The 26227-nt window shown below is 48.2% G+C and overlaps 1 protein-coding gene across 1 annotated transcript in view; it reads left to right on the forward strand.

Moving 5' to 3' along the window:
- HCN4 (hyperpolarization activated cyclic nucleotide gated potassium channel 4) overlaps nucleotides 1–26227 on the forward strand; it is a 160934-nt gene that overhangs the window by 100788 nt on the left and 33919 nt on the right. Inside the window, exon 3 of the mRNA XM_084816417.1 lies at nucleotides 5470–5631. Within this exon, the coding sequence (XP_084672543.1) occupies nucleotides 5470–5631 (162 nt within the window). The remainder of the gene's footprint in view (nucleotides 1–5469; nucleotides 5632–26227) is intronic.

Raw genomic sequence — 26227 nt, forward strand, 5'->3', positions numbered from 1 at the left:
TCCCTCCTCCAGATATATTGGACTGCAACTCCCCCAGTTCCCAGCCCATGGCCATGCTGGTTGGGAATTATGGGAGTTGCAATCAAGCACATCTGGAGGGCACTAGGTTGGGAAAGGTTGACCTAAATGATCAACATAAGATTGTGTTCATTGTTGGCTTCAATGATCCTTCACTGATCCCCCTTTGCTGCTGTTGCCAATAATCTATTTCTGTGGCTCCTGGGTATCTTATATGAACTGGGGCCTTGGAAGTCAAAATTAATAGTTTTGTGGGTTTGAGCAGATTGGGCTCCCATGATAATCTTTGCATGGAGTTGATGGGTCGGGAAGAGAGTGGCCACTTATTAAAGAAGAGGAAATGCATCACCAAGGAAAGTGGACACCAATCTGCATAAAAAATGCATATGCTGATGTATAGGTGTAGATGCAAATTTAGAAAGAATTACTAGAATTTAAACAGAAATACAGTCCATCACACCATGGTGGGGAAGACTGTGAGAAGGTGGCCTGTGTGCCTTGCTCAGTCTGCTGCTACCCAGGTGCTAACTGCAGATAGGCAATTTCAAGGCCCCAGCTCTGCTTTCCCTTTGTAGGGTTCTGTCTCTCCAGACTGGATCTGGACTGCACAGCCCTTCAAATAGAGGACACCTTCAAAGAGAAAGCTGTCCTCTGTAAAGTAGGGCACCCCCTGCATTCCTCCCCTGGCTTATTGGCCCTGTGGAAGAGGTAGTGGAATCACACTGCTCAACCTGCCCCAAGCTGATGATGTCCCCGACCGGCCACACCCCCAGGTGGCCATGCATTTGATGCACAGCAACAAGGGAGAGGGCCTTCTCAGTGGTGGCCCCCCATGTATGCAATGATCTCCTTGATGACGCCTGCCAGCCACCAACATTGTCATCTTTTCGGCACCAGGTTAGAACTGCCCTCTTCTCTCAGGCATTTGGCAGCATATAACGAGTCTTTGATCAGGTTCTGGATGGTCTCTGACTGATTGTTTCAGATATATGTTGTTGTGTGTGCTCTCTGTTTAATGTCCTTACATGAATGGTTTTATATTTTATATAATGTACTTTAATGGTTTCTAATTTTTGTGAACAGAGAGCTTTGGCTATGAGATGGTATAGAAATATAATAAATGAAATGAAATGAAGGATGTTAGTCTGAAAGGGGCCCCACATGCAGGAAGTATGATGGGCCGGTGTTCCCATTTGTATGCATACCAGAACATCATCAGAGGACCATCACCAGGTCCCCCCACTGTCTGAGGTGGAAACTGAGCCCAGAGAGCCTCAGAGCAGTTCGGATTCTGAGGAGGAACAGCAATCCGTGGGAGAGGAGCCAGCTCATCCCTCTAAGGCTCAGCACCTGGCAGAGATTCCTCCTGCCAGCATTCCTGAGATAGATAGTGACCCTGGTAGTGAGGGAGTACAGGAGGGGGGCTTCTTAGATGCTCGACGCAGACGCAACGAGCGATGAAGGGCGTGGAAAGGAGGCATAGCGCCTGTTTGGTGTGCAAGCAACGGCCGCCTCCCATGGACCCAAGGCAAAGAGGGAGGATCTCTCCCTAGCCCATAAGTTCTGGGTCTTCAAGTGATTCTCTTTCAAACGGGGATCAACTGCCTACTTGAAGCTTAGGCCACACTGCTGTTCCTTGCTTTAGTCGCTGGTGATTAGCATCTGAAAGAGTCATTAAGTTGTTAAAGGATTAAAGCTTTGAAAAGAAATCCTTTCATCTGTGTCTTGAGTTGGCTATTGGAATCTACTGAGAGAGGCCGCCAAGGCACTCCTGACGTTATCGCGGAAAGGGCCTTTCCAGTGGTGGCACCCTGGCTTTGGAATGCTTTCGATAAGGATGTCAAAGAATTCCACCACGTACTCCAGTGAGGCCGGATTCTTTAGAATCCCCCCCCGGAATCTGTGGCGGAACAGCCTCCCCCCCGCCACCCCGTGGAAACCCCCCAGAATGGAGCTTACCTGGCAGCAGATGCAGTGGTGGCTGCGGCGGCAGCTGCGGCTGGTCTCCCGGCCACTGCTAGGTTGCTGCAGCCGCAAATGGCGGCCATCTTTTGCCATGATAGGCTACGTAAATACTTACGTAGCCTATCATGGCTTGGCAGCCACGCAAATGGCGGCCGGCATAGCGGCTGCCATTTGCGGCCGCAGCAGCCCGGCCATGGCCGGAATTCCATCTGCGGCCAGGGAGGATTCCGGAGGGAGGGGCAGAGCGCCTTGGTGCCCCGAAATGGATGGGTGAGTGGGATTCGTACATCCCTAGCTTTCGAGCCAGGGAGGCTCTTCCAGTTCCTACTCTGATATCTTTATAAGCCCCAGGCCAAATCCTTTTTTCTTTTCTTTTTCCCAGACTTTTGTTGATCTGTGTGTGTTTTGCCTGCCTCAGATATTATTGTTATGCTGTTTTTGCCCTCACTTTGCTGTTTCATGCTTCTTTTGTATGTATTCGTGATTTGATAGTGTTTTTAATACTTTGTTTTAGCCCAGTCTGGTAATGTGATCAAAGGGCAGAGTATGCATTCTAAAATAAAGAAATAATAAATAAAACATTGTCATGATGGATAGGTGTGATCCCTGTTGCCCTTCACATATTCAATAAACACGTGAGAAAACGGCATACCTGAGCCAGCAAATTACCCTCCAAAATAGGATTACAAATGAATTACTTAGTGGAAGAAAAAACTATTCATATAATTTTGATATGGATATGAATTCTGTTATGTAAAATGTTATCTATTCTTTTTTTGGTGCGATCAATAGAGTTTGTCTTTTTCAATGCCTTTTTAATATGTTTGGGCTTTTTTGTTGTTATGGCTTTCTCTTTTTCATAATGCTAGCATATTACCATTCGCAAATGTGCATATAGATCATATCAAATAAAACAAAACAGGATTGTAAACCCAGATGAAGTTGCACAGGCAAACGTGAGCCTCATTCTAGCCTCACTCGTGAAGCGCTAAGCCACAATTTGGTGTTAAGGTCTGAACTTAGCCATCGTCTTGGAGGAGACACAAAAAGGAACACCATCGTCCATACTTTTTCCTCTCAGGACATCTCACAAGTTTTCAAATCTTGCACAATTATTGGCGCAAGGCATTAAATCAGGGGCTGGAACCTGTTTCAGCCCAAGGGCCTAATGCCATTTCGGAGATCCTCTGGGGGGGGGGTGCAATCCACTGGTGGGCATGGCCAAAGGAAAAAGGGGTGGGGCCCCAAACCAAAAAATGCCAGCCTATTTTAGCTTAAAGCTCTTCCTGTAACTAACCCTTAGGAGAGGCATCACAACCTGTGAATGGGGTGGGGGGAACTTGCACAGCAACTGGGAAACCACCCAACAGTTGGTCACTGGGGGAGAGAGGGTGGGGCCAGGGTAAGGGGGTGTGGTCACCTGGGGAACCCAAGTGGGCCAGATTGAGAACCTGGGCCTTAGGTTCTGCATAAAACCCTCATAGCCATTTCACGTTTTGGGACCAAGCTTATTGAAGAACTGTCTGCACCTGCCCCAGCCTGCCTGAGCTTGAAGATGCGCTACAAGGGGCCTGCATGTTTGCCCACCACTAGGGGTATACAGACTGTGTAAAATCCACTCCGTCTGTATTTTGTGAGTTCTCAGGCACCTTTTGTTCTGTCATCCACTCACAGGCAGATACGAATTATTATTTTTTTGTCATGTGGAAAAAGATGCAAATAATTACGTAAGAGGTTTTGTTATGATTTACATAATTTACCTCAGTATGTAACATTTAGCGTATTGTCCCCCATTCCATTCAGCTTTTCCTCAGCAGAAATGTGCGTATTTTCCTATGAATAAGTATGTGTAATATACGGGAAAGTAAAAAAAGAAAAAACATCCAAAAATCCACAGACTCTGTGCGGCCTGAGGGGGTTGCTCCACAGCGGATTCTGCAGGTCAGATTCTTAGAAATCCGAGCTCATTTTAGTCTGTCTCAAATTGCTCCAGTATCCCTACCCACCACTAGCAGCAACTAGGGATGGTGGAGGAGTCTGGTTTGGGGGTAGAGCTCAGTTAGTTCTGGCCAGCTCGACCCCTCAGATGCCAGCCTGTGAACCCCCAAGCTGGCCCAACTTGGTGCATGCTGAGTCAGGCAAACTCATGGTTTCCTGGCTCCTGTTCTTCTCACGAGCCACCATTTTGCGTACAAATCGTAGGCATGCTACTTCAGCCGTAAATAGTGCCATTTATGCAAAAGTGTGGGTGTAAATGGTCCAGTTAGACCATTTATGCCTGTACTTTTGCATAAATGGCGCTATTTATGGCTGCCGTTTTATGCAAATCATGGTTTACATAAGTAGCATGCCTGCAATTTGTATGCAAAATGGTGACTCGTGGGAGGAGTCTCAAGCTTTTGCCAGGAGCCCACGGACCAGCCAGTGGTTTTCCCCTTGTGCCAAACAGGGTCAGGTAGCCAGCAGGAGTACGGAGAGTGGGAAGTGGGGTGGGCGCAGGTGAGTTTGCCCATCCCTAGCAGCAACTAGGTTGGTGGGCATATGGAACAGGGCCTTCTCAGTGGTGACCCCTTATTTGTGGAACTCCCTCCCCCAGGAGGTATGTTTGGCTCCCTTCCTATCATCTTTTAGATGAGCCCTTAAGACTTTCTGTTTCAAGACACTCTTTGGTTAAGGAGGGCTTCTGGGTTTGTATGCTGACCTTTATGCCTCTTATCTGGTTGGGTCTGGAACTCTAAACTTTGAATTCTGAATGTTGTGAATGTTGCTTTGTAAATGTTAACATTTTGTTGCTGCTACTGAATATATTGAACATTTGTTTAGATAGACAGACAGACAGATTTAACTTGTAAGCTGCTTTGGGGGCTAAATTATTTTGAAAAGCCACATCAGTCTGAGTAACAATAAATAAATACATTTCTTTGAATGCTTCTGATTAGGGTGCCTGAGCCATGACAATCTGTAGGCAGTGTTTTTCACATCTCCGGTGCTTGCATTTTTGTGTCTCATGGTTAGGGGTGGGCGAATGAGCAATGCTTGTGATCACTAGGTTTCTCCTAGCATTGTCTCGTGCACAATTCCCAATCATGTTTGTAATTGCTGCTCACTTTGCATGAACAGGAAATGTGTGCAAATCGAGCAGCAATGGAACAGGAGATCTGCACAAACCTCCTGAAATTTGCACAAATCTCCCCAAATTTGTGCAAATTACCTATTTTGCACAACTTTCCTCCACACACTACAATGAGGCTGATGCAGTCTACTAAGGAAATTTGCCCAAATCAAACTGGGAATCAGGAAGAAGAGGAACGTGAGCACATCTTAGGACAATTTCCAAATATTTTCAGAGGACACATGCTGACGCTCAAGTTTGGGGCTTTGAATGGGGTACGCTTGCATGTTTTCCCAGCAAAAATGAAATTCTCATACATCCCTCCTTGCGGTACTTGCTTGGTAATCCTCTCCCCCAACCTTGACCTCTCCTAGATATTCCACATGACCTACGACCTGGCAAGCGCTGTGGTGCGGATTGTGAACTTGATCGGCATGATGCTGCTGCTGTGTCACTGGGATGGCTGCCTCCAGTTCCTGGTTCCCATGCTACAAGACTTCCCCGACGACTGTTGGGTCTCGCTGAATCGCATGGTGGTAAGTTTCTAAATGCCTGCCTGGGTCCCCTGCGCTGGCTGCAAAGTGGTTAAGCACTCCTTCGCTGATAATGCCGCTCTTTCACTAGGACAGCCTGCCCTCCAGATCTTTTGCAGCACAACCCCCGGCAGGCCCTGCCAACAGGGCCAGTGCTCAGGGATGATGGGAGTTGCAGTCCAAAACACCTGCCAAGTTGGAAAAGGCTATGCTGGGGCCATAGCATTCCCTGAGCAGCCTTCTGTTTCTTTTTAAGCTGCGTGACAGAGTGAGCTCCCATCTTCAGTCCCAGCTCCTGCCAACCTAGCAGTTCGAAAGCAAGAAATTGCATGTAGATAAATAGGTACCGCTTCGGCGGGAAAGGTGACAGCGTTCCATGCACCTCGGTGTTCAGTCATGCCGGCCACATGACCACGGAAGTGTCTTCAGACAGCGCTGGCTCTTTGGCTTAGAAATGGGGATGAGCACCGCACCCTAGAGTCGGACACGACTGGTTGGGGCCACCTTTACCTTCTTACCAGTCAAATGATGTCCAAAGCAGCTCACAACAGATTGCAACAATATGAGCAACCCAGCACAGTCCTGGCTCCAGGACTTTCGAGGGCCCTTGTTCAATGGGCCCCATCCTGCATTGAGTCTTCCTTCTCACTGCCATGATCACCAGCTGTTCTTGCTCCTCATCTTCTTTCTCATCATTGCTCCCGCTTGTTTGCTTGCCAGAGAGCCAGTGAGCAAGTAGGCCATGGCATCTGCTGCTCCTCCTTCTTGCCATCATTATTGTCTGGGCCAGAGCGAGAGGTGGGTCAACAAGCATATCGCAGTGGTGAAGAGGAGATGCAGTTGCAGGGGGCTCTTGTCAGTGGGCCCCTGCTGGGGTGTGGGCCCTTGGCAGATGCCAGACCATGCCTACCCTTGATGCCAGCTTTGACCCAGCAGCCTTGTAACTCTGGTAGAGACCACCATATCCTCTTTCTCCTTGTGGTTCTCTGGCAGCTGATGCAGAGTACTTTCTCATAGTGAGGAAGCAGATTCCCTGCAGCTGTGCTCCAATGGCCAAAATAGACGGCCCGGCTGGTTTTTGCATCACTATGTCCTGGGAGGGAAGGAGTTCAACTTCCCAATAGTCCTCTGGCTAGTGCACGAGTGTCTTACCCTCTAGACATCTGGGCTCTCCTAGATCCTTCTAGCAAAACCTATTGACCAAACCAAACATCCAATGCTACTCTGCAACTGTTCTCTGTGTCCAGACCCAATCAAAATATGGGTTGGTCTGGTGGCATGCCAAGCTCACCTCCTCTAGTGACTGCTCATGTCCCCCTAAAAGAGGCCTGCCTCCTACACACTCAGACCCCTAGCTCTAGAGTGTACAAGGTGTATGATAAGAATAACTAGAGCAAGTATGAATAAAGAAGGGCAACAAACACCCAAGCAATCAAAGCATTGGACACACATACAGAGAGGCAGACACAAAGAGGGCAAATCTAAATTTGTATCCTCTAAAAAAAGAGTCGACTAGATCAGGGCATGATCACAGCCTAAAAATACTTCCACGTTAGCTTAGCAGGGGAAAAGGCTATTTGCAGCCTCTGTAAATGGCAAGAGTCATGGGAGAGAGAAAGAGAGCGAGAGAAGGGTTAGCAGCGGGTATATTTCTAAGAGCTGCCCTGCTGGCCTTTTATTTTGTCCTGTAGAGGTCTCTGCTGCAGGTCAAAGAAGGTTCTGGTGGTGTGGACAATGCCTGGGGACAACAGGCTGAAATCAGGAGACAGGTATAACCCAGTTCAGAAATGAATGTGTGGGGTGGGGATGGAACGAGATGATGCCCTCCCTCTAGGGATGTCGGAGAAATCCACAACAGAATCAGATGAGTTTGGATTTCCATGAATCTGATCCATGGATTCCACAGCAGACCAACTTTTCCTGAGTCGCATGGATTCCACGGACTTGCAGACAGGTTTTTTTTTATTTTTAACTTTTATGCAAATGTAGTCATAGAGGAATATGTAAATTAAAAAAAAAAAACACTTGTCAAAAGTACGCGTTTCTCCCATAGGCTAAAGCATGAAAATGCACATTTTGAGAGGGGGCTTGTGCAGTGGGGGGGGGGATTTGCAGATTTTGGCAAGTGAGAATTTGTGCAAATTTGAATTTGTGCGATCAGGAAATTGGAAAAATCCTATTCCATCAATGAGCAGATGACAGAACTAAAGACACCTGACAATACACTAAATGCAGACAGAACGGATTTTACAAAATCCGTACATCACCACCTCTGGCCCATCCCCCAGCCTCCAGATATTCACCAGACCCTATGAACAGAGCCTATGCATGTAGAAATTGTGCATGCACATGTCTCTCTCTACCTGATTGAGAATCCTGCATTTTGCAGGGCCTGTATTGCATGTATCCAGGACATGGTCTGAAGGCACATGAGGGGGTCACCTTGCTGAAGCTAAGCAGGTCTGGGTCTGGTCAGTGCTTGGAGGAGAGGCCACCTGGAATCCCATGTAGCCACCATGAGTTCCATAATGAAAGAAAGCTGGGATATAAATAAATAAATAAATAAACAAACAAACAAACAAACAAATAAATAGTCTTGCGTGTATACAGCTTGTACACACAGTGCCTATGTAAATTAAAGATTCAACACTCACTGGAAGAGAAAGGTCTTAGCCTGGTGTATAAATGTATACAGTGAAGATGCCACCTGCGAAGGGCATTCCATGAACTGGGGGCCACCTCAGAGAAGGCTCTTTCTCTGGTAGCCACCCATCACATCACTGTGGGTGGTAGCACCCAGAGAAAAGCCTCCAAAGATTATCTTAACAATCAGGCAGAAACAGATGGGAGAAGACACTCCTTTACATACTATAGGCTATCTGGAGGCTTACTCAAGACACAGATAAAGATTATTTATCTACCTCTCCCATTCACACAAAAAAGCTTCCATCTCAATTTTATCCCTTCTGCTGATCTGCTGCAGAGTTCTGTTCAGTGGGAGACTGGAAGCAGTACTTGATCAGATTGTGTTCCATTCTGGTAGCCTTTGCTGCTTCCCCCAACCACTCCAAGACAAGAGACTTGGAAACTGAAAATGTCTCTGTCACAGCGAAATTCAAAACCATGACATTTTTTTTTAAGAGTTGAATCAGAGTTGTGAAGTAGATCCAAGATCATTTCGATTTTACAGCTGACTTGGAAGCCTTCATGCTCTAGGCTGATTTTGTACAATGGCCTCAAAGCCAACCCGCATGGCAACCTCATATGCAATTTGTGAGTCTCAAAAGGAGAGGAGGAGCTGGAGATTTTAAAAGTTCAGTGAGCTGCTGCTACACAGACTACTCCAACCCTCCACAACCTGGTGCCCTCCAGATGTGTTGGAATACAATTCCCAGCATGCCCCAGCCAGCGTGGGTGCGAGTTGTAGTCCAACACATCTGGAAGGCACCAGGTTGAGTAAGGCTGGACTACTTGGTATTTAGATTCATCTCCTAAGTTGCTCTCCTCGAGCTTAGATTTAAATCCAACATTGAGCCCTCTTATAAGGTTAATGTGTGTGTCCCAGGGAATGTTCTGACACACCTTGTTGAAGCCACCTTGCTGAAGTGAACTAGGTCTAAGTCTGGCCAGTGTCTCGATGGGGCAACCCCCTGGGTTTGTGTACTACCTTGAGTTCCAAGAGAGAAGAAATGTGGGATTTAAAGTGTGGTATAGTGGTGAGAGTGTTGGACTGGTTGCTGGGAGATCCGGGTTCTAGTCCCTTCTCGGCCATGGAAGCTCACTGGGTGACTTTGGGCCAGTCGCAGACTCTCAGCCCAACCTACCTCACAGGGTTGTTGTTGTGAGGATGAAATGGAGAGGAGGGGGATCATGTAAGCCACCTTGGGTTCCTCGCAAGAGGAAAAAAGGTGGGATTTAAATGAAATAAATAAATACATACATACATACATACATACATACATACAATAAAGCAATACTGAGAAATGGAAGAGAACACGGGTCGCTTGCTGGCATACTGGCTGATGGAGAGGAGAGCAATAAAGTTATTCAGTGTTAGTGATGTTTCTGTGGAATAATCACCTACAGCACAGCTGGGCAAGCTCCCCGGCTGCTGAGATTGGGTGGCAAATCACAGATTTTTTCCCTTTAAAATTCCCCCCCCCCTGTGTTCACACCGCCAAATTTCAGTGGTGCAACACAGGGCAGTTGGGGCCTCAGAAATGGCTAGGGGAACCACATGTTGCCCATCCCTGATGTAGAGGGGCCATAGCTCAGTGTGACAGAGCACATGTTTTGCATGCAGAAGGTCCTAGGTTCGATCCCCGGCTTCTCCAGGCAGGGTGAGGAAAAGAATCTGTCTGCAACCCTGGAGAGCCACTTCCAGTCAGTGTCGACAATACTGGATGTACCAATGGTCTGACACAAAGCAAGGCAGCTTTGTGGATTCCTGTGTTCCTACAGCTGTTTATGATGAGGTTTTTGTTTGTTTGTTTTTTAGAAAGATCTTCTAATTTTGTACATTGCAGAAAGTAATCTTCATAATAAAAATTTGGAAAGTTTGGGTGTGTTTTTAAAATAAATGTCAGGTTCCGAAATTCACTGAGGATCAAGAGACATATCTGGCTCTGCCTATAATACAGAAAGAAGCCACATCAGGAATTACGTTTGGGTAAGGCCCCTGGTCTGCATGATTTCCATTGGATGAGTAAGGAAATGTCTTGAGCCTTTGATACAGATTGTGGGGAAATGCATGCCCTTGACCTGTAAGGCACCTGCCGGTTCACGCACTGCAACTGCCGCGGGAAGTTTTCAACTGTTGATGATAACATATTGTAAGACAATTCCGTTTTTCTGCAGACATGCTAGATGTGACGTCAGTGGCATGAATGCAATTCACACACGTTTTTATAGAGCACAACCCTATGCATGTTTAGAAAGAAAAAACAAACAAACCACATCATAGCCAGGCATCCTCCCCACACAGATGCACACTACAAGGTTTAAAGGATGACAGTGATTGATCAGGAGCCAGAAGATCAGGAGCAGGTGTTAGAAAATAGAGTGTCCCTGGTAAGCAGGGAGAGTTGCAGTTTATGTGGCAGCTATGGGGTGGCAGGAGGCATTTTGATATTGGCCCATTTGTTGAACCCGCAGGACCTCCTGACCGATTTTGTGGAACTGCAGCCAATGTTTCCACTCCCAAGCTAATGCTATTGGCACAGAATCAAGCAGGGGGTTGGACTCGATGGTCTTGTGGGCCCCTCCCAACCCTACTATTCTATGAAGCCCTTGCTCATGCAAAGATTTGGCTGCAAAGCATGCGCCGCACCATACGCGCCTCCTGCGTGCAAGCAAAGTAGAACCATCCCTGTGATCACTCAAAAACTCTTCCACAGAGCAATAAAGGTTCAGCAACTCTCTAGACATGCTTTGAGGATCTTAGAATGATCCATCCCATATCATGTACCCCAAGACGTGAGATGAATATCCTTCACGGACATTCTCATTGGGCCAGCAGTTTAGAGGGGGATTCATTATAGGGGCTGGCGTTGCCAAAAGTGGGCTACAGGTAGGCCTATGACTGACGTTGGATAATGAACGCAGTGGCTCAGGGATGTGCGTGCGTGTGCACACACGCTAGACAATGAATGCCTGAGCGGGGTTGTTGTCACATATGTTATGGCTTTGCTCTTAAAGGCATGCCTTATGGTGGAAAATGTTCTGCCAGGATTGAGTATCTGAGCCCATAGAGTCCCAAGGCAGGTCTGATTCTGAGGAGGAGACACCATTCGTGGGAGACGAACCCTCTCAGGTTTCAGAGGCACAGCTGGAGGGGGAGCCCCCCCCCACTCATATCCCTGGGAGCGACAGTGACCCAGGCATGGGAAGGGAGGGACAACTTGAGCTTTTAGATAAGAGGCGCAGGCGCAGGCAAAAGCAAGAGATTGCAGGAGCCGAGCTTAGGCGCTCAGCCCAATTGGCTCGACGTCAGCAGCTGTGCCCTGAGGCCCCACGGGAGAGGGGGAGATCTTCCCCTCCCACCCCTTAAGTTCAGAGAGTTGCTGCGTCTTGCCCAAATGGAGATCAACTGATGTCCTAATCCTTAGAAACCTCTAGATGGCTGTTGCGTTGTAGTTCCTCTGAGTCTCAGGCAATTAGCATCTGTATGCTTCATTAAGCTGAATGGAATTAAAGCCTTGGAAAGCAGCCTTTTTGTCTGAGTGTTGATTCTGGCTATTGGAGGATTCAGCAGGGCAGCAGGGGGATCCTGACAGTTACGCTCATCTTCAGTAGTGTTTCCTCGTTTTCTGTTCTGCGTGCCACATCTCGCTCCGTCCCAGTTATTTGGAATCTTGGCTTGGTTGAGCATTTCCAGCAGCTTAAAATATATAATTCTTTGTAATTGGGAAATCTATAGCACCTCCAGAGATTCACAACTGGCTTTTCGAACTTGGAAATTATATATATATATATGATATGCTTGTGAAGTTTGGTAACTTTCCTTTGAAAGCTTCAGATGGAGAGGGATAGGTAGCCATCTTTGCTTTGTTCTTTTTCTTCCAGATTCAAGTAAACTGAAAACATAAGCTGGTTTTCCTTTTTCTTGACTTAGATATGCCAATGTTATGGGGAAATGGATTCCCTTATCTATGTTACTTGTGTGTGTTAAGCTTTGGGCAAATAGTGTTTCGCTCTTGAACTATAACCATGAACTCACCAAGAACTTGTTCTTGGGAAGATGTAATCCAGATTTATCCAGTCTGGGGCCCTCCAGATGTGTTTGACAACAACTCCCAGCGTCCCCCTTCCAGCATGGCCATAATAGCTGGGGGTTATGAACATTTTAGTCAAACACGTCTAGAAAGCACCAGGTTGGGAAAGCCTGACATACTGTGTAATCAAAAATGAATCAGCAATTAATTTTATGTATTTATTTATTTATTTTAATAACAACATGCACAGAGTCTTCAGGCCTATTGGCATTGGGGGGTGGGGACTTCTGGGGGCTTTTTTTTAGCTGAATGAAGCTGATGGGGGGGGAGATTCAGGACAGATCAAAGGAAGTACTTCTTCACACAGCACACAGTTAAACTATGGAATTCACTACCAGATGTAGTGATGGCCACCAATTTAAAAGGGGGTTAGGCAAATTCCTGGAGGAGAGAAGGCTATCAATAGCTGCTAGTCCTGATGACTGTATGCTGCCTTCAGCATAAGAGGCAGTATGCCTATGTACACCAGTTGCCAAGGAACATGACTGGGAGGGTGCTGTTGCACTCGTGTCCTGCTTGTGGGTTCCTGGTCGACAGCTGGTTGGCCACTGTGTGAATAGAATGCTGGACAAGATGGAACCTTGGTCTGACCCAGCATGACTTTTCTTATCACTGCTCTTGAAGCTGGAGGCTCTATTTAGCTACTGTGGATATAGCTTTTGATAGACATCTCACTGTTTGTTCTGCCAAATAACCAGGGAGCCAGCATGTCCTCTTTCTGCTGCTGCTGTTATTGTCAGCAAAGCTGCAAGAATCCTCCCAAGAGTACATTGAAATGAGTGAGAGGTAGTATGGTGTAGTGGTTAGAGTGTTGGACTGGGACTGGTTCAAGACCCCACTCAGCCACGAAGCTCACTGTGTGATTTTGGGCCAGTCACTGACTTCCCGCCTAACCTACCTCACAGAGTTGGGAGGATAAACTGGAGAGGAGATGAAGGATCATGGATGCCCCTCTGAGCTCCTTGAAGGACAGGTGGGACTTTAATGTAACAGATAAGTAGACTCCTGATGGCCCAGACTTGATTGCTGGGTTTAGAAACCTGGTATCCAAATTGCATCAGTCCTACAGATTCCATCTGGAAAAAGGAATTAGTTGTACCCAATGTTAGTCTAACGTGAGTCCCATTCATTTGATTACGTCTACTCTAACTAGGAATAATGTTGGATCCAACCCAATGTGTTTGTTAAATGCTCTGGCTGCAGACGGACATTGACGTCCCCTCTTTTTGTCCCCAACCTTTGTGCTTTGTGCAGTTCAGAGGAAATCGAGAGCAATGGCTATGTGCAGTGGGTGCTGTTGCAGGCAGAGGGCTTTGAATGCGCGGGAATGCTTGCCTGCAGTGCAGTGACCCGACAGCTGGCAGGAGGCGTGGCCAGGGCCAGCCCTGCCACTAGGCAGAGTGAGGCAGCTGCCTCGGCCAGCAGATGCTGCCTTTTCATGACACCAAAAATCATTAGTTATTAATTTATTATTATTGGTTAGGATCCAGACTTAGTCATACTTAGAGTCAAAGCATTGAAATCAGTGGGGCTTAAATTAGTCATTCTGTTTTTACAGCCAAGGATGGGGAGAGGTGTTTGTGGGATTTTCTACCCAGGGACCAGAATAACGTGGCAAGCCTTGGGTGCCATGCACATCGACCAGGGCAGGGGGGAGCACCACGTTCTGCTCTGCCTCAGGCAGCAACATGTCTTGGGCTGTCCCTGGGCGTGGCGCACCAAGAAGCTTCCCTCTGGTTCCCTGTTTCTCCCATCTGTTATATTCTGGGTGCTGCCCAGGCCTGTGACTTCCTTGCAGATCCTAATGCTTCTGGGCTTTGATTATTTTAAAATTTCTGCCCATTTAACTCCAGGCTCCAGGGAGAGACTGGAGAGCTCCACAGGGACAAAGCCTGGAGGAAACATGCCAGCTTTTGAAGCAGAATCTCCATGGAGTTCAGAGTCAGCCCAATAGATTCTGGTGCCAGAAGCAAAGGACAAGATGGCATCCCCACTAGGGATGTATGGGTGGTGTAAAACCCGTTCTGTCTGTCTTTCACAGATTGTCAGGTACCTTTTGTTCCATCGTCCGCCAACTGACAGAATTGGATTTTTTGTTTCCTGATTTGCACAAATTCTCATTTGTGCAAATACGCAATTGCACAAATACACTAATTCCCCCAAATGCGGATTTTCACATTTTAGCCTAGGGGGAAATGTGCATTTTTTGGTCTTCCTTCTTTTTTAATTGCAGACTTTCCTACGACTAAATTTGTGCAAAATTCAGGAAAGTTAGAAAACCGGTCTGCAAGTATGCGGAATCTGCCCAACAGGGGGAAAGCTGGTCCACTGTGGAATCCACAGGTCGGATTCATGAAAATCTGAACTCATTTGGGTCTGTTGCAGATTCCTCCAACTTCCCTAGTTCCCACCCCCATTCCATGGCAGTTGAATCTTACTTCAACACTCATGATGGCACAGTGTCTTCCACCACCTGAGGGCAGCAGGTTAGCTTAGGGGAAGCATGGAAGCCCCATGACATACACAGTTCTGTTCTCTAACCCCTCATCACTACTCTCTGCCCCCCTCCCCAGCATCTGCCACCTGAGGAAGCCACCTCGCTCTGCCTGATGGTAGGGCCAACCCTAAAGCTACCTATATTGCTTTCTGTTAGGGACTGCTGGCCGCTGCTCATGTGGCAAGCTGTATCACTGCAGTTTTCCAATGAAGAACCATCCAGACTAGTCAATGGCTCCACTTAGGGTAGGAAGGAGAATAGGAAGCCTTCTTGTCTCCTGGGGACTTTACGTGAGCAACAAGGTGTGCCTGACCCCTGCTATTTTTCTGGCCTTGCTCTTCGATTCCGACTCCTGGCTTGTTCTCTAGTCCTACCTTCTGGTTTGCCCTCTGATTGTTCTTTGGTCTTGATCATTGTTGTTCAGTTTGCATGCATAGAAAGCCAGGCCTGAATTCTATTTTGGAGAAGTGCCCGGGGCCTGGATTCCAGTAGCAGGCAGAGCCAAAGGCAAAAGGGGTGTGGCCAAAATTCCAAAAATGGCCGCCCATTGTACCTTAAGGTTCTTGCTGCCAGTCACTAAGCCTTAGGAGAGGCATTTCAGCCTTTTAGAATGGGAGGAGAACTGCACAATGATTGGTGGCCTGGGGAAGGAGGTGTGGCCTGGGAAATAGGGTGTGGCCTTCTGGGGAAGCCCTGAGGGTCAGAGTGGGACCCCAGGTAGCAGTGGAGGCTGGTGGCTCCAGTGTGAATGGGGTGGTGAATCCACTCTGGGTTTCAGGCAGTACCAGCGAGAACTCTAAAGGAACTGTCTCAGGTGCTGAGCCCTATCCCCAAGACCTTGGATAGCTCCTTTAGAATTCTGGCTGGTTCTGACTGAAGCCCAGAGCAGATTCCCTGCCCCACTGGCATCAGAGCCACCAGCCTCCATGGCCAGATTTGCCCCCTGGACTTGAGGTTGTGCACCCTGGTCTTGGTGAAACGTTGCATCCAGAGCACACTTGATTCTTCATTTGTTTGGTTCTTGCACTGAATTGCCCGTGGGTCCCGTGTGGCTTGTGGTGTCTAGTGTGGTGAATCAACACACTTGACATCTGGAAAAGGTCTTCACTGGCCTTCGAACAGCAACTGTGATGACAGAAACAGAGGGTGAATTTCTAATTGTAGATAGAGATGGAAGATGGAGTTGTAGTATTAGAGATGGCTATGTGGTGATATCCAAAGTGGAAAGGGTTGGGGGGAAACAACACGAGATGGAAACCAGGGTTGCAAAACCAAAGGGATGGCTCAGCAGAGGATAATCCAGCACTGTGTTGTTGTTCAGTCATTCAGTCGTGTCCGACTCTTCGTGACCCCATGGACCATAGCACGCCAGGCCTTCCTGTCCTCCGCTCTCTCCCGGAGCGTGCTCAGGTTCATATTCACTGCATCAGTGATACCACCTTGCCATCTCATCCTCACAGTTCGAAAGCATCAAGTTGTGTCCGACTCTTCGTGACCCCATGGACCATAGCACGCCAGGCCTTCCTGTCCTCCGCTCTCTCCCGGAGTGTGCTCAGGTTCATACTCACTGCATCGGTGATACCACCTTGCCATCTCATCCTCACAGTTCGAAAGCATCAAGTCGTGTCCGACTCTTTGTGACCCCGTGGACCATAGCATGCCAGGCCTTCCTGTCCTCCACTCTCTCCCAGAGTGTGCTTAAGTTCATATTCATTGCATCGGTAATGCTCTCTAGCCATCTCATCCTCTGCCGTCCCCTTCTCCTTTTGCCTTCAGTCTTTCCCAGCATCAGGGTCTTTTCCAGGGAGTTTTCTCTTTGCATTAGGTGGCCAAAATATTTGAGCTTCAGCTTCAGTATCTGTCCTTCCAATGAGCACTCAGGGTTGATTTCCTTTAGGATTGACTGATTGGACCTCCTTGCAGTTCAGGGGCCTCGTAAGAGTCTTCTCCAGCACCACAATTCGAAAGCAGATTTCCCCCCCTCCTCCCTCCCAATCCCCTTTCCTTTTGCGTCCTGTCTTTTAGACCTGATTTGACCTCCTTGCAGTCCAGGGGACTCATAAGAGTCTTCTCCAGCACCACAGTTCGAAAGCATCAATTATTTGGCGCTCAGCCTTCCTTATAGTCCAGCTCTCACAGCCATACATTACTACTGGGAAAACCATAGCTTCGTTTATACGGACCTTTGTCGTCAAGGTGATGTCTCTGCTTCTTACTATGCTGTCTAGGTTTGCCATAGCTTTCCTCCCCAGGAGCAAGCATCTTTTAATTTCATGGCTACAGTCACCATCTGCGGTGATCTTGGAGCCCAAGAAAATAAAGTCTGTCACTGCTTCCATTTCTTCCCCTTCTATATGCCAGGAAGTGATGGGGCCAGATGCCATGATTTTAGTTCTTTTAATGTTGAGTTTCAAACCAGCTTTTGCACTCTCCACTTTCACCCTCAACAAGAGGCTCTTCAGATCCTCTTCGCTTTCTGCCATTAGGGTGGTATTGTCTGCGTATCTGAGGTTGTTGATAATTCTCCCAGCAATCTTAATTCCGACCTGTGATTCATCCGACCCGGCGTTTCTCATGATGTACTCTGCATATAAGTTAAATAAGCAGGGTGAAAATATGCAGCCTTGTCGTATTCTTTTCCCAATTTTGAACCAATCGGTTGTTCCATGTCTGGTTCTTACTGTTGCTTCTTGACCCTTGGACAGGTTTCTCAGGAGACAGGTAAGGTGGTCTGGTACTCCCATCTCTTTAAGAATTTGCCACAGTTTGTTGTGATCCACACAATCAAAGGCTTTAGCATAGTCAATAAAGCAGAAATAGATGTTTTTCTGGAATTCTCTTGCTTTCTCCATGATCCAGCGAATGTTGGCGATTTGATCTCTAGTTCCTCTGCCTCTTCGAAACCCAGCTTGTACTTCCACTAGTTCTCGGTTCACATACTGCTGAAGCCTAACTTGTAGGATTTTGAGCATAACCTTGCTGGCATGTGAAATGAGCGCAATTGTACGGTAGTTTGAACACTCTTTGGCATTGCCCTTCTTTGCAATTGGAATGTAAACTGACCTTTTCCAGTCTTGTGGCCACTGTTGAGCGTTCCAAATTTGTTGGCATATTGAGTGCAGCACTTTAACAGCATCATCTTTTAGGATTTTAAATAGCTCAGCTGGAATACTGTCATCTCCGCTAGCTTTGTTGTTAGTAATGCTTCCTAAGGCCCACTTGACTTCACTCTCTAGGATGTCCGGCTCAAGTTCAGTGACCACACTATCATGGCTATCAGGGACATTCAGATCTTTCCTGTATAGTTCTTCTGTGTATTCTTTCCACCTCTTCTTAATCTCCTCTGCTTCTGTTAGGTCCCTGCCTTCTTTGTCCTTTATTATACCCATCTTTGCACAAAACGTTCCTTTGATATCTCCAATTTTCTTGAAGAGATCTCTAGTCTTTCCCATTCTATTGTTTTCCTCGATTTCTTTGCATTGTTCATTTAAGAAGGCCTTCTTGTCTCTCCTTGCTGTTCTCTGGAACTCTGCATTCAGTTGGCTATATCTTCCCCTTTCTCCCTTGCTTTTCTCTTCCTTTCTTTCCTCAGCTACGTGTAAAGCCTCATCAGACAGCCACTTGGCTTTCTTGCATTTCTTTTTCTTTGGAATGGATTGAGTTGCTGCCTCCTGAACAATGTTATGGACCTCTGTCCATAGTTCCTCAGGCACTCTGTCTATCAGGTCTAATCCCTTAAATGTATTCCTCACCTCCTCTGTATATTCATAAGGGATATGATTTAGGTCATACCTGAACGGTTTAGTGGTTTTCCCTACGTTCTTCAATTTAAGCCGAAATTTTGCAATAAGAAGCTCATGATCTGAGCCACAGTCAGCTCCAGGTCTTGTTTTTACTGACTGTATGGAGCTTCTGCATCTTTGGCTGCAAAGGACATAATCAATCTGATTTCGATATTGACCATCTGGTGATGTCCCTGTGTAGAGTCGCCTCTTGTGCTGTTGGAAAAGAGGGTTTGCTATGATCAGCGTGTTCTCTTGGCAAAACTCTATTAGCCTTTGTCCTGCTTCATTTTGTACACCAAGCCTGTTATCCCAGTTATTTCTTGACTTCCTACTTTAGCATTCCAATCCCCTATGATGAAGAGGACATCTTTTTTCGGTGTTAGTTCTAGAAGGTGTTGTAGGTCTTCATAGAACCGATCAACCTCAGCTTCTTCGGCCTCAGTGGTTGGGGCATAGACTTGAATTACTGTGATGTTGAATGGTTTGCCTTGGATTCGTACTGAGATCATTCTATCATTTTTGAGATTGTACCCCAGTACTGCTTTTCCCACCCTTTTGTTGACTATGAGTGCTACTCCATTTCTTCTGCGGGATTCTTGCCCACAGTAGTAGATATAATGGTCACCTGAATTAAATTTGCCCATGCTTGTCCATTTTAGTTCACTGATTCCCAAGATGTCGATGTTCAATCTTGCCATCTCCTGTTTGACCACCTCCAGCTTACCTTGATTCATTAATCTTACTTACATTCCAGGTTCCTAAACAATATTGTTCTTTACAGCATCGGACTTCCTTTTCATCACCAGACACATTCACAGCTGAGTGTCCTTTCGGCTTTGGCCTAGCCGCTTCACTCTTTCTGGCGCTACTTGGAAATCCCCTCTGCTCTTCCCCAGTAGTATATTGGACACCTTCTGACCTGAGGGGCTCATCTTCCGGCGTCATAACTTTTAGCATTTTGATATTTTCAATGGGATTTTCTTGGCAAGAATACTGGAGTGGGTTGCCATTTCCTTCTCCAGTGGACTACATTTTGTCAGAACTCTCTGCCATGACCTGTCCATCTTGGGTGGCCCTGTACGGCATAGCTTATGGCTTCACTGAGTTACGCAAGCCCCTTCGCCACAACAAGGCAGTGATCCATGAAGGGGATCCAGCACTGTAGGAAGGAGTTTTATCCTGATTCTATTGATCTGATGGGCCAAAGGTCTATTGATCCATCTAGCTCAGTATTGTCTATACAAGTCTTCACCAATCTGGTGCCCTCCAAATGTTTTGGACCACAATCCCCATCTTCACTGACCATAGTAACTGGGGCCAGTGGGAGTTGTAGTCCAAAACATCATGTTGGGGAACAGTGGTAAACATTGACCAGCAGTGTCTCTCCAGGCTTTTAGACAAGTGTCATTTCCAAGCCTTACCTGGAGATGTCGAGGATTCAACCTGGGACCTTCTACGTGCACACACCACATTCTCTACTCAGACACAGTCCTTCCCCTAGTTGCTCTGAGTATGCACACTCAGATGGCATCATTGTGTGATTATGCCAGGCTGCAGTATTGAGTCTGCCACTCCTGGACAGGTTGCCCTGTGCCTGACTTTGAGGAGGACACCCTTCTAATTAGGGGTATCAGAAAAATACACAATGGGACCAAATGAGTTTGGATTTTTATGAATCCAACCCATGGATTCGTCAGTGGATGGGCTTTTCTCCTGCTGGATGGATTCCACAGACTTGCAGACCATTTTTCTAAACTTTGGAAATTTTGCACAAATTTCGTCATATAAAAATACTCAAAAAAATTAAAAACCCAGCCAAAAATGTGCTTTCCCTCATAGGCTAAAGTGTGATAATGCGCTCTTGGGGGGAATTTGTGCATTTTTGCACGTGCAAATTTGCATGAATTCGGAAACAAAAAAAAATCTATTCTGTCAGTGGGTGGACGACAGGAATGAAAGGCACCTGACAATCCACGAAACACAAATGGAACAGATTTTATTCAATCCGTACATCCCTACTTCTAATTGAAGGGCTCTCAGATGACATTCCTCTGTTTGTAGGAGTCCTCTGCCCAGTCCAAGATCAGGTTGAAAATAGAATACAGCAACATAGGAAGCTGCCTTAGACTGAGCCAGACCCTTGGTCCATCTAGCCCAGTATTGGCGACACTGCCTGGCAGCAGCATCTCTCCAGCGTTTCAGGCAGGATTCCTTCCAGCCCTACCTGGAGATGCCGGGGATCGAACCTGGGACCTCTGCATGCAAGCCAGGTGCTCTACCACTCAGCTAAAGTTCCTCCCCTAAGAACCCTATGAAAGGAGAGCAGAGAAGGGGCCTTGAACTTGCCCATCCACAGGTAGGACCTGGACAGCAGATTCTGCAGCAGGCAGAAAGATCCCTGGTCACAGCCTCCCCCCACTTTGATGAGATAGATGATTTAAATTATGATAATTATTTCTTAATTTGCATCTATACCTGTATATTAGCCTCTGCACATTTTATACAAATTTGTATCCTCTTTTGTCCTCTTGTTTGGTGATGCATTTCCTCGGTGCGGGTGTGTGTGTATAAGTGGCCAACCTACCTGCTTGTCTCCAACGTGAAGGGCAGATTACACACACACACACACACACACACACACACACTTGCATTGGCACCAAGCCAACACACACCCGCCACCTCTCCTACATAAAAACAGCAGTGCAGATGTGTCACACTGCTGCAGGAACAATCTGTTCATTAAAATAGGGATCTATTTTTGAAGTGCCATCAGCTCTCCGCATCTCCAGCATGGATGCTGCACACCAAACAGATGAGGGGAACAGCATGAAGAAGTATTCACCACCTTTGCAGCATGGCTTTTGCATGGCAGCGTGGTATAGTGGTTAGAGTGTCAGACTTGGACCAGGAAGACTTGGTTTTCAATGCCTGCTCAGCCCCAAAGCTTACTGGATGCCTTATCTTCCAACCTAGTCTCCCTCACAGGGTTGCTGTAAGGACGAAAGGGAGAGAACATGTATGCTGCCCTGTGCTCAGTGGAGGAAAGCAGAGTGACACATGTCTTATTTAAACATTAATGAACAGGCTGAGCTTCGTATAGCTGCAATAGCCCTTAGTTTGATACAGCGAAGCCTTCAAGCAAAATTATGCAGCTGTCAGGGTTGGACACATTGTGCCTGCCCTGTCTGAGCTAAGACAAGCCCTCTAGCACCCCTCTGCATGGCCCCTGCCATGGTGCAGCCTTATAGCCCCCTGAGGGAGGGGCCCATCCACTCCATTCCCCTGAGGGGGGCTCTGTCCTCAACCTACTAATTTCCCATGGCTTAGACTGTATGGACTGCAGAGCTAAGTGCTGGTTAGGGAAGTCTCCTCCTAGTGGTTGAAGATGTTAATGCAGGTTTCAACCATATGGTTTCAACCATATCTCCGGGGAAGAGGCATGCCTGTTGCTGCTGGGCCTGCTGCTGCTGCTGCTGCTGCTGCCGCCGCCGCCGCCGCCGCCACCACCGCCACCGCCACTACCACCACCAGGCCTTCCCTGTAGACTTCTGCCTGGCAGACCGCCAGTCCCTGCAGGACCAGGCCCCCAGGTACCCAGCCAGCTGTGCTGCTCCACCTGCCCCTCCCTGGAGGGGCTACATAAGCTGGCTGGCTGAGGTGGCCTTGGAGAGCCAGGGCCTGCAGGAGAGGCCACACCACCATCGGGGAAGAGACGTGCTGCTGCTGGGCCTGCTGCTGCTGCTGCTGCTGCCGCCGCCGCCGCCACCGCCACCACCACCACCACCACCACCACCAGGCCTTCCCTGTGGACTCCAGCCTGGCATTATTTTTAAGGGGATTTTTAATTGTTTTGTTTGTTTGTTTGTTTGTTTGTTTTTCTGGGGGATTTTGTTGCGTTTTTAGGGGTGGGTAGCCTGCCTGATAGGTGGGAGCGAGGGGGCATGTGTCCACCTGATGGAGGCAGTGGGGGGAGTGTTGGGGGCCAGAACATACCGAGGCTGGGCGGCAGGCGCTGGCGGAGCGCTAGGGGCAGGCCATGCCAGGTAAGGGGAACAAGGGAGAGATGTGTAATATCTGTCCCCTGCTCCGGGCCTGTCCAGAGCCAAAGGATGGCTGGAGGAGGCGTGACCCCATCTTCTGGCCTTCGTTTGCTCCTCAATGCCAGGTCTGTTACCCAGAAAACCTCCCTCATCCATGACATGATTCTGGATGAGGGTGCAGACCTGGCATGCATTACGGAGACCTGGCTGGCCGAGGCTGCTGCTCCAATCCTTGCAGCCATGTGTCCAGCTGGATTTTCGTATGCACAGCAGCCGAGGGCTGGGGATCGGGGAGGGGGAGCGGCTGTTATCTACTGAGAGTCCTTGGTCTTCACCAGGCCCCCTCTCCGGGAGACCAAGGTTGCTGAGTGCATGTACTGGAGGTTGGGCCCAAAAGACAGTCTGGGGATTCTGCTCGTGTACCGTCCACCCCGCTGCACGACTGACTCCCTGGCCAAGATGCTGGAGGTGGTCTCTGATGTGCGTGTACAGTCCCCTAACTTATTGGTGTTGGGGGACTTCAACGTACATTCGGAGGCCATCCTCACAGGAGCACCTCGGGACTTCATGGAGACCATGGCCTCCTGGGAGCTGCACCATATTCTAACTGGGCCCACCCATGTAGCTGGTCATGCACTAGACCTTGTGTTTGTTTCTGGAGAAGCAGGGAGTGATCTGGAAGTTGGGGGTATATCCACAACCCCCTTGTCATGGTCAGATCACTATCTGGTGACGCTGGACTTCTCGGTTCCACAACCTCTCCGCAGGGGTGGAGGATCCATTAAAATGGTCTGCCCCAGGCGTCTTATGGATCCAAATGGATTCCTGAATGCGCTTGGGGATTCTCTGGGGCACGCCAACGGCCACTCGGTCGAGACCCTGGTGGGTGGCTGGAATGCCGCAATCACTGGGGCATTAGATCAGGTGGCTCCGAAACGCCCTCTCCCCCTGAACAGGGCTCGGACTGCACCATGGTTCAATCCGCAGTTACGAGCTCTGAAACAGGAGGTGAGACGGCTAGAGCACCGGTGGCGGAAGTCTCGCTCCAAAGACAATCAGACACGGGCTAGAGCTGTATCTTCAGCCTATCACGTGGCGGTGAGGGCAGCAAAAAAGGAATATTATGCTGCCTCCATTGTGTCTGCAGAGTGCTGTCCCAGGAGGCTGTTCCAAGTGGTCCGGAGCCTGGTCGGTCCTGTGGCTCCGGAACCACTGGAACATTCTAAGGCCTCCTGTGAGGCCTTGGCAAGGCACTTTGCAGATAAAATTGATCAGATTAGGTGTGTTACTCTGCACGCTGTGGATACAGTTAGTGAGCAAGAGGCGGCCTGTGGCAAACTGGTTTTGTGGGATCGGTTCCAGCTTCTTCCTCCTGATGAAGTGGACAAGGTGCTTTCATCTGTAAGGCCGACCACCTGCTTACTTGATCCTTGCCCATCGTGGCTCATTATGGGCTGCAGAGAGAGACTGGGTGAGGGGATCAGGGCGGTGGTGAACGCCTCCCTTGAGGAGGGAGTGATGCCATCAGCCCTCAAGGAGGCAGTGATAAGACCGCTCTTAAAGAAGCCCTCCTTGGATCCTCAAGTTCTGAACAACTTTCGCCCAGTCTCAAATCTGCCATTTTTGGGCAAGGTGATTGAGCGGGTGGTGGCGGTGCAGTTGAAGGCACACTTGGAAGAAACCGATTATCTAGACCCATTTCAGTCGGGCTTCAGGCTTGGGCATGGGACAGAAATGGCCTTGGTAGATGATATGAGGAGGGCTCTGGATAGGGGTGAATGCTCCTTGCTTGTTCTCCTCGACCTCTCAGTGGCTTTTGATACCGTTGACCACGGTGTCCTCCTGGACCGCCTGGAGGGGTTGGGCATTGGAGACACTGTATTGCGGTGGTTCCGGTCCTTCCTCTCCGGCAGCTACCAGAGGGTAGCACTGGGAGAGGAGGTTTCGGACCCGTGGCCACTTACTTGTGGGGTGCCACAGGGTTCCATCCTCTCCCCGATGCTATTTAACATCTATGTGAAGCTGCTGGGGGCTATCATCAGGAGGTTTGGGGTGCAGTGTCATCAATGTGTGGATGACACGCAGCTCTACCTCTCATTCAAATCTTCACGAAGGTTGGCCGTAGAATCCCTGTCCAAATGTCTGGAGACGGTGAGTGGCTGGATGGGGAGGAATAGGCTAAAGCTGAACCCTGACAAGACCGAGGTACTTTTGGTGGGAGACAAGAGGAGGCTAGGGGATGTTGACCTGGTGTTGAATGGGGTACGGCTACCCTTGAAACACCAGGTCCGCAGCCTGGGGGTCATTTTGGACTCCCAGCTGTCCATGGAGGCTCAGGTGTCAGCTGTGAGCCAGACAGCGCTGTATCAACTCCATCTGATACGACGGCTGCGCCCCTTCCTTCCCGACCATCTGCTCCCATCGGTAGTACATGCCCTGGTCTCCTCTCGTTTAGACTACTGTAATGCGCTCTACGTGGGGTTACCCTTGAAGACGGTTCGGAAGCTGCAGCTGGTACAGAATGGGGTGGCTCGCCTGATTAAAGGCAGCCGCCGGCGAGATCACATCACTCCAGTGCTGAAGGAGTTGCACTGGTTACCAGTTGTTTTCCGGGCCAAATTCAAGGTGTTGGTTTTGACCTTTAAAACCCTATATGGTTCCGGCCCAGCCTATCTTAAGGAGCGCCTCCAGCAGCACCAGACAGGCCGCTTAACAAGATCAGCCTCGGATGGCCTTCTCTCTGTCCCATCAGCCAGGACAGCTAGACTGGTGGGGATGAGGGAGAGGGCCTTTTCTGTAGTGGCCCCCACTCTGTGGAACTCCCTCCCTAGGGAACTCCGTCATGCCCCCTCTTTAATGAGCTTCCGTCGTGCATTAAAAACGTGGCTGTTCAGGCAGGCATTTGGGGTGGGTTAGGGTATTTTAGAAAATGTTTTTATTGTAGAATTTTATTGTTTTATTGTATGTTGTACATCGCCCAGAGTGGCTGGGTGACCAGCCAGATGGGCGATTAATAAATTAAATAATAATAATAATAATAATATGGACACATTTAAATTAATTAAAAATAATAAATGGCTTTACAAAAAAATACCCCTGGGATTCACACCTCTAGGGTCCCCTTAATATATATTTCAGGTGTCAGGCCAACTTTCAGGTGTCTTATAGGCCTGGCACTATGGCTCTGGTGGACAGACAGACACCCATCCTCCTTAATTATTACAGATAAATAAAACGAAACCCAGCGAAGATGCTGGGCCACACAAAGGCCATTTAAATATTGTGCCAGTTACACGAAACCAAAACTGAAGAGGGTGTAGAGCACTTTCTACACAAGTGCGGAGTTTACTTTGTATGTAGAGTTCATTTCTGCACCATCCAATGACAGGGCTCACCATGCCCATGTCTGGGCTTCAGAGACACAGGCACTGGAGTCAAAGGGCACGGCTTAACTCAGTGGTGCATTTCAATCTAAAACTTTAAAACTTGTGACTTAATGGCCTT

Source organism: Heloderma suspectum, chromosome 11 (assembly GCF_057233095.1).
Source record: "Heloderma suspectum isolate Gila_16-S chromosome 11, 16-S_ref, whole genome shotgun sequence".
In the NCBI taxonomy this organism is placed as follows: domain Eukaryota; kingdom Metazoa; phylum Chordata; class Lepidosauria; order Squamata; family Helodermatidae; genus Heloderma; species Heloderma suspectum.